General features: G+C 39.9%; 1 protein-coding gene across 1 annotated transcript in view; it reads right to left on the bottom strand.

Annotated features, from left to right (window-relative positions):
- Positions 1 to 13,160, bottom strand: part of TAOK3 (TAO kinase 3) — a 199,321-nt gene that overhangs the window by 55,134 nt on the left and 131,027 nt on the right. The window contains 1 exon segment of the mRNA XM_049788899.1: positions 7,590 to 7,724. Coding sequence (XP_049644856.1) covers positions 7,590 to 7,724 — 135 coding nt within the window.

The following is a 13,160-nucleotide window of genomic DNA, read 5'->3' as shown; positions in this document are numbered from 1 at the left end:
ATATTAAAATGCCATATATATTATATATATATATATATATACACATATATATTATATGTATCTCCCCTTGTACCAGAGGTCCAAATAAGTTTTTCAGGAAAACTTCAGGCTTCTCATTCTCTACTCCTTCCAGTTTATGGGTCAAAGTGCTCCTTGTACAAAGAATATTTCTTTCTCAACTTTTTGCAGAAGGGGTTCTAGCACAGGAGACTGAGTCTGTATTTTTAGAACACTGCTCTGTGGCCAGATAATATTATCAGAGTGCGCCATTCAACATTAACCCAACTCTGAAAGCTTTCCAACTGAAATGAATGCTAGGTTTCATTCCCACTTTTCTAAAGGACAATCCTCTTTAATGTATTGAAAAATGTCAGCGAAAAATATTTTAAGACAAAAAAGAGGTATCGTTACCAAAGAGATAGTTAAGAAGTCCAAGAAAACAATCTAGTCTATCCTCATAATAAGGCATATTTTAAAAATACACAATTAGTTCATGATAAAGAGAAGAAAGAAGTTATCTTAATATGTTTATCTATATATTTATCTTTGGAGCCACACCCAGTGGTGTTTAGGAGTTACTCTTGGCTCTGCACTCAAGAATTACTCTGGGTTATGATCTGGGGAAAAATATGAAATGCTGGAAAATCAAACCACTGTGTTATTGCTCTGGCCCATGTAAATATGTATATTTTACTTCCTCACACTTGTTCTTTCCTGAAGTTCAACTGTAATGACAAAACAATTCCAATCAACAAAAAAGATAGTACTTGGATCTTTTCACTTATTAGACAAATTAACTTTCTTTTTTTTCAGACAAACGTGGCAATAAAATCTCGTAGGGTGAAAAGACGTAGAGATCTGTCTTGCCCAAAACTTATTTTTTCTTAGTCTATTATTCCTTCTTTAATCATATGACCAAAAGCTGACACACATTTCCAGACTATCACGATGCATAAAAGGAACTTACCAGCGGAAAGTTTGACTGACTGTGGTCAGTAAAATATTCTCAGGATGGTCATTTCCCTAAACTATCCTGAAGATCAACAAGAAATGAGTTAGGTCTGGGCCGGAGAGATGGCACAGCGGTAGGGCGTTTGCCTTGCATGCAGTCGATCTAGATTGGACGGTGGTTTGAATCCTGGCATCCCGTATGGTCCTCCGACCTGCCAGGGGTGATTTCTGAGTGCAGAGCCAGGAGGAGCCAGCCACTGAACCTGCCTGGGTGTGACCCACCCCCCCAAATAAAAAAAAATGAGTTAGATCCAAAACAGTTTTTGGATGAATCCACAGCCAGCATCCTGGGAAGAGATGATCCTCACAGAAACCTTGGCCTACTTCCATTATACTTTATGATACCCAGTTGTACCTCCAAGACTGATGGATGGCTTTGAAATGTTCCCCGTAAGTTGAATAAACACCTTCACAAACCCCTCAGATCTTCCACTCGTTAGAAATTCCTCTTGTTTGAAATTTTCAAAATTTCAAAGTGATCATCTTTTCTAGGTTCCCAGAGTGACAGACAGTATACTTTAGAATGCTCTGCTCAAGCTAGAAAGATGAATTTAAACACAACAGCACCAAGATGTTGTATTTTTATGAAGTCTACCATAGAAAATGTATTTTAGAAAAATGTATTATCAACATAATTATTTATACCTCTGAGTTTTAAGTTGAAGCTGTGTATCTCTTACAAATATTGTATTTGTATAATAATATGATACAAATAGTGTATTTTTTACAAATACATTACTGCTTCAGAGACTATAAAAATATAGATAGCTCTGGGGCCAGAGTGATAGCACAGCGGGCATTTGCCTTGCATACTGCTAATGAGGATGGACCTGGGTTTGATCCTCGGCATCCCATGGGTCCCCCGAGCCTTCCAGGAGTGATCTCTGAGCACAGAGCCAGGAGTAACACTTGAGTGCTGCTGGGTGTGGCTCAAACCCCCTCCCAAAAATAGCTCATAATATTTTTATCATCCTTTATGGTTTACAATTTGCTTTTCTCCAGAATTTACCTGTCAACTTTTCACAGAGTCTGGGATTTGAAAGAAGGTCCTGGGCCTCTTCATTGGCTCAAGGAAAACCATATGACTAAAATAGGAAGGAGTGAGTCATCGTGGGAATCAACTAGTTAGAGAAATGTAGTGACATTGGGGCTCCACGTGGGTAGCCTCAAAAATGTGACTGATGAAAAGTGGAACAGAAGCATATTGCATGCCAAGCATGCTGCCTGGAGATAATTCCTCACTCAAGAACAAACCAGGGTAGGGGCCAGAGAGATAGCACAGCAGTGGGGCATTTGCCTTGTATGCGGCCAATCCGGGAGGGACCCGATTTGATTCCCAGCATCCCATATGGTCCCCCGAACCTGCTAGCAGCAATTTCTGAGTGGAGAGCCAAGAGTAACTCCTGACCACCGCTGAGTGTGGCCCAAAAACCAATCAATCAATAAATAAAGTTTTTGTTTTTGTTTTTGTTTTTTTAAAGAACAAACCAGGGGCCACTAACTTAACTTTTCAAACTCTGTTTCTTTATATGTAAAGAGGCCGGACAGCTAACTTCCACAGGGGACCAGCATGTCCTTCTATGTTGATCTGTGTCCTTCCACCAGGAGTAGCAACTAATTTTTCCCCCCTCAATAAGTAATTCAGAGGATGGGGAGCCCTATATCAAAAGTGAACTCAGGAGAAAGAACAAGTTTCACAATAAAATAAAACTTTGTACCCAAGTTGTATGAATTATATGGATTTAATAAAATTGTTATTTTATTAACCATTTCATAGATCTGAATGATATGTGAAAAAAAAAGACAACAGAAAGGAGGACTGACCTTTTTTTTTTTTTTTTTTTTTTTTTACAGTTTCCTTTACATCTAATGTCAGCAAAATTTGGCCACATAATAAAACATTTCAGGAGCTGGAGCCATAGTACAGTGGACAGAGCATTTGCCTTACATGTCGCTGACCCGGATTTGATCCCCACAATTCTGATGGTCCCCTAAGCCCACTGGAAGTGCAAACTCCTGAGAGCAGAGCCAGGAGTGAACCCTAACCACTGCGAGGAGTGGCTCCAAAAACTCCAAAAAAGACCAAAACCAAAAAACCCAAGCCTCCACTTTATCTGAAATATAGTATAAGCAACTTACTGAACAAAGAAAGGCATTTAAGAAAGGCATTATAAGAAAGGCATTTAACAATGTTTCCATCTCAAACTCATCAAAGTCCACTTAAAGTTTTTATAGACTTTAGTCATGGAAGTTGGCATATGGAATCATTTGTCATCAAATGAAAACACTATTACTATCAATGATCTCAGTGAGACTTAGAAATCAAACAGAAGAAAACATGTGATTTTTTTTTGATGAATATCTTTTGATACACTATCTGGGGGAGGGGAAAACCTATGTTTTCAAATATTTAAAGAAAATAAGGGTTTATTAGAGGTTAAACGGTAGCATTTTACTCCTGAGATGCCAACATTTTGATTCTAAAATCTCAAACTTTTTTAGGTAACTATTTTCACAAGCTGTTGAATAACTGTGTTAGATTTTTAAAATTTGAAAGGAAGATTACATTTTTACCTGTTTTTTCCTACTGTATCTAGCAAAATCAAGGTAAAACAACATATTTAAATGGACATAACAGTCATTTTCTATGATATAATTTCTTAGAGATTAAAAAGCAAAAGTTTCAGATCCCTTGCTTTTAATGCAAATCCTAACATAAATTAACCTCTGTAGAAAGAAAACCACATTCCAGCAAGAATCCTAAAAAAACCCAAAAGCTATATTTTCTAATAGATATGGCTTTGGAACTCTTCTGACTATGGGGACATCTAATGAAGGGAACAAAGGACAAAGTGAAATTTGAAGAAGAAATGACATTAGATGAAATAACAGCTGAAAACACGCGCAACTGTGTCAACTCATAGAGTCAAAATATTAACATTTCACACATAAAACCAAACAAAAACACCAACAGTCAAGGAAGACACATCTCAAAGACTGAATAAGTCAGATAAATAATTTTGAAGGGTGAATTAAACCATTATTGGCCTTCAGAGAGTGAATTGGCCCTAAATGAACTTTTATATCAAAGAGAAGCAGATAAGACGAAAATAATTCTACGAAATCCCCTTCTGCTTTCTCGTTTCCTAAAAATAAGGCAAAACAAATTCTCGTCCTTAATTGATTATAATGAAGTCATTATAATTCTAAAGTTTCCTCAGGTATCAAGGTTTACAGTCCTTGCTTTTCCTTTGTTTCAAGTGCAATTGTGCAGTAGTGCATAATATCGTAAAAAATCTCAGTGTGTAAGTACCAAAGTGATAAAAACTATCTAGCAGTAAAAATTTGTAGCCCATGGGCTCCATACACTTGTCAATAACTCCAACCCATTCAAAAGCACATGTCGAATGAAAATGTTAAGGGAGAAAAAAAAATCACAGGATAAGACCTTTTTTAAACTGATGTTGAAAAGGTGATTAAAAAGTGACTAATAGACCATAATATTTTGGTTAGTTTGTACATTTCTTAAAAATATACACTATCACTCACTGAAAAACAAATTGATAGACTATTTCTCTTCTTGCTGCTTACTTTTGAATCACTTTGTGGGTTTTGGGAACTTAGGCTAGAAAATGGCAAAGAAATAAGTGAATACAGTATTGTCACCTATTGGGGGAAGAGAAATTCTGACGACTTAGTGATTTCATACACTAGACCTTGATTTTTTTTTTTTTTTACTTTTGTGCCAATTAAGTTGGGTGTTTTTTAATTGAGTCAAAATTCATGAAAAACTTGAAGAAATAGTATATATATATATTTAATTAGCTATATATATATTTTAATGCTGTCCAATGTGCTAGTTCCTATATCCCTCTTCAATTAGCCTTTATAATAAGCAATTGCTAACACACATGAAAATATTCATGATGATATTGTCCAACCATCACATGTTGCCACAGTATCAGACTAACTTTCTCTTCTTGTGATTCCCCACCCGCCAACCCATGAGAACCACATACCACTGAATTCTGAGAAATCCCCATCAATCATACCATGATTCCCCAAAGGGTCATCTAGAGAGGGATTTTTTTTTTCCATGTAAAACAACTTATTATGTGGTCACGACAACACCTGATCCGTTCCTTCCGGTCTGTAACTTAACACTGGGCAGGGCCCTTTGAATAAACCCGAAGTCATGAAGACCATGAAGCCTGTGGGAGTTTCTGGGTTTCTCCCAGCAGAGAGGAGGCCCAGTTCCACAAGCTTGCAGATCCCTCCCCATCGAGGAAGTCTCTGATGGCTGATGTGGACAGAGGAGCAGCCATGAATGAGTTCACGAGTACCAGCTGGGAGGGCAGAAATCTGGGATGGCAACTAGTCCTATCTGACTGGGCATAGGAAATCTTGGATCTCTGCTGTGGAAATGAGGGTGTGGCAAGGAAGAAGGAAACATCTGTCCCAGCTGAAGAAAATCCACTTGGTTAGTGTCTGTTTCACAGACCAAAAAATAAATAAAATAAAATAAAATAAAATAAAATAAAATAAAATAAAATAAAATAAAATGCTTATCGTGCTTGGAATCATAGTGCTGGTTCATAATTTCTCCCTCTGTTTTCAACATGAATAGATCTGTTAAAGGCACAAGTCTTCGAAGAGTTTGGTGTTAAGTAGGGATACTATTCCATAAATATTGTCATTCTTTTGTCAGTTCTCCTGGCATTAAGATCATATTTTGTAGTTTCACGATGCTTTTATTTAGACCCAGAAGCCTTTTTTTTTAAGGGGCTTAGCAGTCGTGAGCAAACACAGAGAGTGGACATTTTATGATCTCTAGTACATAGTATGGTATCAATTTAAAATAATAGTAATAAAAAAAACCCACCAACCCCAAAACAAAAAACCCTGTCTATTAAAATAAGAGATGACAAAGAAACTTCTAATAAAGACATTTCCAAAAGCAAGCTTGTTTGTAAGCAGCCTGCATGAAACAGAGGAAGACACAGCACAGTACGTGGGGACTTTAACTTCCATTTTCCTTATACTTGGACCTTTAAAGATCACAAAGCATTCTCGCTTCCACATGGCATCCGAGGCATTCAGACACCGGCAATAAAAGTGGAAATCGGTGTTTTCTTCTTTTAAAAAAAAAATAGGACAAGAAAAAAAAATCATTTCTGGCTCGGCCTCAAATGATGTCATCATGGGTTCTAAATGTAATAGCTGGGTTGTGTCTACTAACTCTTTCTGCCCATGTGACCTCTACCATCAATTTGGGCAAAAACAACGACTATTCCTATTCCCATAATTTTGTTTGGGGGTGGGGTGGGGGAGCTGAGAAGTGAGATTCAGTGGCAAAAAAGATGGAAGAGAGTTTAGAGGGCTGGGGATGAAAGGATGAAAATGTGTGTGTGTGTGTGTGTGTGTGTGTGTGTGTGTGTGTATGTGTGTGTGTGTGTGTGAGAGTGTGTGTGTGTGTGTTTGCAAGCGCGCACGCGCACGCGTGGGGGGCCAAGGGGAGGAGGCATGAAAACTAACTCTTCCTGCACACACCCCTTTCGCTACTACAAGGGCATCCAGCAATCACATTTGCAATAGTAAAAATGCTGAGGGCTCCCACAGTGCCTGTTCTCTCACAACCATTCCTGGCCTTTCCTGCAAGACCTTTTGATGGCTCTCGGGGTGCCAGGAAATTCTTCAAGGGTTAAACGGGGAAGTGGAGCCACTACCATTGTTGCAATAAATAAATGAATGAACCAGAACAAACCAGCAATCCATCCCTGGACAGCAGCTCTTTTATTTTTTTTTTTTCCAACTCTGTTATTTTCTAGAATTCTATACATCAGCTAGCAGCCCGATATTTCAAAAGATGGCCTTTTCTCTTTTCATGTGTATGTCTACATTTTAAGACATTCAGACAGCTCTACCAAAAAAAAAAAAAAAGCAGTGTACACCCTGCATACATAGATATCAATTAAAAAAAATTTTTTTGCACGATCTCAATGAAAAGATGAATAGCTTTATTTAAAAAATTTTTGGATGGGTTAGCAACTTCATCTGAAAGGCCTTTTATTCTGCATATACAGACAAATATAAATACACACATACACACACACACACACACACCAAAAAAAAGGTGGGTTTTTTTTTTTTTTTACATTTCCCATGCCATAGACAATGCTAAAAACATCAGATCAGGTTGCTATGCCAACAGATTTTTTTTTCCTAAAAGAATTATTATTTTTCGATTCCTAACATGAATCAAATGATCAAGAGGGAGAGAAACCAGTCCTCCCCATCCATGAAGCCTTGAGAGAGAGAGAGAGAGAGAGAATGAGAGAGAGAGTGAGAGAGAGAATGAGAGAGAGAGAGAATGAGAGAGAGAATGAGAGAGAGAATGAGAGAGAATATGAGAGAGAATATGAGAGAGAGAGAGAGAGAGAGAGAGAGAGAGAGAGAGAGAGAGAGAGAGAGAGAGAGAGAGAGGAGGCTGAGCTGGGGAGGAGAGCCAGGGAGAGGAATGCCAGATGGGGAGGAGGGGAAGGCAGGCAGGGAAGGTGGGTAGAGGGGTGTCTGCTTACCAAAGATGCTGATTTGATTGTGGCAAAGCGCTCTCGGTTCCGGTAGTGGAGGGCCTGGCTCTGGACAGACTGGGTAGGCCGCGGCTCAGGCCTGGGTTCGCCGTGGCCCGCCTCATCCCTTACGAATACATGATCCTGCAGAAATGGATAAAAACCAGGAGAAAATCCAGCTGTGCTCTGGCCTGGCTGGCTGCCTCTCTGTCACCCCTCTTTCTGCACAAGCACCGCTGTTTGAAATGCATAGTTTTTTGCACGCTGCTAGTCCCCGCAGCTCCCAGGGTACGAAATGAATAAGCAAGACATCGCAGGCCGCCTTCAGTGAGGGATGTCAGCTGATCGCAAGTGGGATATGCCTGCAAATCCTCCTGGCAGCCTTTTTTGTCTTTACCTCCAGAATGCCATCTATGCCCAGGCCGAGGAGGAGGAAAAGGAGGAGGAGGAGGAGGAAGAGGAGGAGGAGGAGGAGGTGGTGGTGGTGGTGGTGGAGGAGGAGGAGGAGGAGGACGAGGAGGAGGAGGAGGAGGACGAGGAGGAGGAGGAGGAGGAGGAGGAAGAGAGCAAGGCCAGGTGCCAGCAAGACAATGGCAGGTGCAGACTTCTTAGCACCGGTGGCTGGCCAGGCAGTGGCTGGAGAATCCCTCTGAAAATGGCATGTCCGTCTGCTGCAAGGAGGATGATAGTGGCTTTGGACATAAAAGCGAGCCTCCGCCTCATTCCCTTGAAAGATCTGCTCTTCTCAATGGCCTTTCCTTGCAGCTGGCTGGGGCAGGAGCATCCTTATCCTTGCTGCTGGCTCTCCTAGACCCAGGGCAGGCTGATGCTCAGCTGCCTCTCTGGCTGGTGCTGGGAAGAAGGGTCGGCAGGCACTGAGGGATCCTGCTTTCCAGTCATGATCGTATAGAGTTCTAGCACCTTCTCTCTCTCTCCAGCTTCAGAAAAGGCTTTTTTTTTTTTTTAAGATTTAAAGAGACAGGCGCATGCTTTTACCAAAGGCTACTACTTTTTTTTTCTTCCCTTCCCTCCCCACCAATTTTTCCTTCAACTCAGTCTCTCTCTCTCTCTCTCTCTCTCTCTCTCTCTCTCTCTCTCTCCTCTATCTCTGTCTCTCTCTGTCTCTCTGTCTCTCTCTGGAGGGTTCCCCCCACCCCACACCCAGCCAGCATGAGTCCAGCTGCAATTTTGAATTTTGATGTCCTTGCTTTCTTGAAGCCGACCTGTTCTTATTTGCTAAGGCCATGATGAATTATAGTCTGATGAGAATGCTGTGTGTGTGTGTGTGTGTGTGTGTGTGTGTCTGTGTGTATTGGGGGGAAGGGTTGAAAAATAACATTCCTGGGAAGGATAGTAATGGATGGTTCTTAAATGCAACTAAAATGACTTTTAGGAGAAAATGCTTTCAAAGGTTGATGCCTTTTTTTTTTTTTCATAAAAAAATGCAGGGGTCAGTTCAGTTTCTAGTTCTTTGGGGGGGGGAAGGATATTATAATACATAATTAATAGCTCAAAAAGATATATATATACACATATATTAAAATGGGGGGTTAAAATAGTACATGATCAGCTAGGGAGGAAGACATGAAGTCTTGTATTGCCCTAGGGATTGGGGAGAAATAATATGTAAGAATTGTTTTGCATTTTTGGGTGTGAGCATTTTAAATCGTTCCTCATTTTTCTTTCCTTCTCAGGAAACATAGACTGGCTTATAAAATACAACATTTTATTACGCAGTGAAAATTTCTGAAAATAATTAAGATATGCATATTTCTTTAAAAATGTTAAATTCTGAGGTTCAAATTAAATTTATCAATGGGTTTCTTTTCTTTCTCCTTTAAAAAATTTAGAATGTCCAGAATGTTGGGAAGATAAACCATCACCTCTATCACTAGAGGTTTATCTTTTCAACTTATTATATTGCGGACTATTTTGTTTTCAAATAATGAAGGCCTTTAACATCACCGAGGGCAGGTATACCAAATTCGAGGGATATTTAATTGCTATATGGTCCAAAATATAGCCACTAGTCCAGTGGATATTTAAATTAAAATACAATGTAAAATTCATCTTCCAGGAAGCAATTATTTATGGATGCATGAACAATCAGATATTATCCATTCCTGTAGAATGTTTGAGTGTGTATTTCAACCATGAGGTTTAAAATTTGAAAACAGATGATTGTTTATAATATTTTTCTACATTATGGTTTGGGAAACCTAAGTTCATTTCTTATCGCAAGGCAAAGATTATGGATGGAATTGGAACGATGTTTAAGGGTATGAAGTGGAATGTACTATGAATCTACTATCATGTAAATAGGTGAATATTTATTTTTTATTTATTTTTTATTTTTTGGTTTTGGGGTCATACCCGGCAGTGCTCAGGGGTCACTCCTGGCTCTGTGCTCAGAAATCATTTCTGGCAGGCTCGGGGGACCACATGGGATTCCAGAATTCGAACCACCATCCTTCTGCATGCAAGGCAAATGCTCTGCCTCCATGCCATCTCTCTGGCCCCTAGGTGAATATTTATGAATACATTTCATTTATCTCCAAAACTAATTTCACTGACTATTGCAGTCCCAGAGAAGAAAGAAGTTTTTATGCTAATATTCAAGAGAAAGAGGTGAGAGTGAGACATACATATAAGAGAAGACTGTAGTTTTATAAGAAGCTTTTACAAGTAATAGTTTCAATGAATATTAACTATTAGCTAGTTTTGTGGGTTTTTTTTGGGGGGGTCACACCCAACAGCGCTTAAGGGGTTACTCCTGGCTCTGTGCTCCTGGTAGACTCAGGGAGCCACATGGGATGCCAGGAATCCAATCTAGGTTCATTCAGTCCCAAATCGGCTGTGTGCAAGGCAAATGCCTTTCTGCTGTGATATCTGTCTGGCCCTTAACTAGTTATTATCATACATAATATTAACTAGTTAATATAAATATATAATAGCTAATATAACAATATTAATAGTTAATTTAACCAGTAACTAGTTACTACTATACAAGACATTAACTATTATGGACACTGACTTTGAGGGATATCTAAAAAAACCATGCAACAGTGCTAAGTTTGACTCAGAACTTGGTTGACAAAGATAACCAGTGACACCAGAATTCATACTGTTCATAAAACCACAATAAACTCAACATGCAAAATATGTGTAATTTGATATTATCTGTTTATTCCTTCAGATAAAAATTAGTATTTCCAGGTAGGATCCTGCTTATCAAAAGTCATATTATATTTGTTACATTTTAAAACTCAAGGATACTGACATATAGTGGGAAAGTTAAAATTTTAAAAATATTCTTAATTTTTTTAAACTTGATTGATTGGTTTCTGGGCCAACCCAGTGTGGGATGCTGGGAATTGAACCAGGTCCTTCACGGGTCAACTGCATGCAAAACAAACGCCCTACAACTGTGCTGTCTATCCAACCCCTAAAATTCAAAATTTTACTGAGTTTAGTTCGACATTACTAATCAAAAAACCCACTAAGGAATATTTGAAAAATGTAATTAGAACAAGAATGAAAAATTAGCACGACCCTGGCACAATGATGGCACACAAATTCACAAAGTAGTCCATATGTATTTTTGGGGGGAGATGCCACACTGGCCATGCTCAGGGGTTACTCCTGAGCTCTGTGCTCAGAAATTGCTCCTAGCAGGCATGGGGACCCATATGGCATGCTGGAGATCCAACTGGGTAAGCTGAATGCAAGGCAAATGCCCTCCCCTCTGTGCTATCACTCCTGCATCAGTAGTCCATATTTTAAAAAAAATAGTGCTGGGTTGGAGAGAGTGCAAAGGCTGAAATTCATGACTTGCACCAGGAGGCTTATGTCCCATCACTGACATCAAAAATCAAACACAATACCCAACAATTAAAAAACTCCTATAAGCTAATAAGTTGTTTTAACTTCATATAATCATTTATTAATTGATTGATTGGTTTTTGGGTCACCCCAGTGGTACTCAGGGGTTACCCCTGGCTCTGTACTCAGAAATTGCCCCTGGCAGGTTGGGGGACCATATAGAATGCCGGAAATCGAACCAGGCATGAAAGGCAAATGCCCTATCGCTGTGCTATCTCTCCAGCTTTAATAAATTGTTCTTTTTTTTTTCTTTTTTTTTGGGGGGGGTCACACCCGGCAGCGCTCAGGGGCTACTCCTGGCTCTATGCTCAGAAATCACCCCCAGCAGGCTCCGGGGACCATATGGGATTCTGGGATTCGAACCACCGTCCTTCAGCATGCAAGGCAAATGCCCTACCACTGTGCTATCTCTCCAGCCCAATAAATTATTCTTAAGAAAAGATACCCTGGGCCGGAGATATAGCATGGAGGTAGAACATTGCCTCACATGCAGAAGGATGGTGATTCGAATCCCGGCATCCCATATGGTCCCCCGAGCCTGCCAGGAGTGATTTCTGAGCATAGAGCTAGGAGTAACCCCTGATCGTTGCCGAGTGTGACCCAAAAATCAAAAAAAAAAAAAAAAAAAAAAAAAAACGGAAAAAAAGAAAAATGAAAAATGAAAAAAAAGAAAAGATGTCCTATTGTAATTCTTGTACATATTCTTTGCATACAATAAATATTGCTAGTAGTAATCTTATTCAAAGTTTAGTTTTATTTCCCTTTTAAAGAAAATTATTTCCTGAACAGTTTGGAGCCCACCAATACTAAAGTCTTCAGCTACTCAAGAGATCACAAAGTAGAGCCACAATGGAGTCCAACCCTGGTTTATTTCAAGCACATTGGGAATGAATTTTAAAATATTCGATTATGTTTCATCAGAGACTTCAATATGCTGTAGCAAAAAGCAATTCCCAAAAAGGGGGAATATAATTTGAGAAAAATGGGACACATTAAATGATCAACTTTCTGGGTATGTTGTTGACTATCCTGCTATTTCAAGCAGTAATACTTTTTTTTGTTTTTGTTTTTGTTTTTGTTTTTGTTTTTGGGCCACACCCGGTGACGCTCAGGGGTTACTCCTGGCTATGCGCTCAGAAGTCGCTCCTGGCTTGGGGGACCATATGGGACGCCGGGGGATCGAACCGTGGTCCGTCCGAGGCTAGCGCAGGCAAGGCAGGCACCTTACCTTTAGCGCCACCGCCCGGCCCCTCAAGCAGTAATACTTTTGAAAAATGGCCGTTCTACCTGGATCCCAGAATACTTGAACAGATCACAGTTTCAAGTTTATAATAGGAAAAGTCATTTTTGCCATCTTATTATTATTATTATTTTGGTTTTTGGGTCTCACCCAGTGGTGCTCAGGGGTTACTCCTGGCTCTGAGCTCAGAAATCAATCAAGGCAGGCATGGGGGACCATATGAGATGCCGGGAATCAACCGGGTTCCTCCCAGGTTGGCCAAATGCAAGACAAACACTCTACCGCTGTGTTATTGCTCCGACCCCATTTTATTATTTTTTTTATTTCTTCCCTCCCTCCCTCCCTCCCTCCCTCCCTCCCTCCCTCCCTCCCTCCCTCCCTCCCTCCCTCCCTCCCTCCCTTCCTTCCTTCCTTCCTTCCTTCCTTCCTTCCTTCCTTCCATCTGCATACCTGCTAGT

This window comes from Suncus etruscus, chromosome 15 (genome assembly GCF_024139225.1).
Source record: "Suncus etruscus isolate mSunEtr1 chromosome 15, mSunEtr1.pri.cur, whole genome shotgun sequence".
In the NCBI taxonomy this organism is placed as follows: domain Eukaryota; kingdom Metazoa; phylum Chordata; class Mammalia; order Eulipotyphla; family Soricidae; genus Suncus; species Suncus etruscus.
Note: the sequence above shows the minus strand (reverse complement) of the source record. Positions and strands in the feature narration are given on the sequence as shown.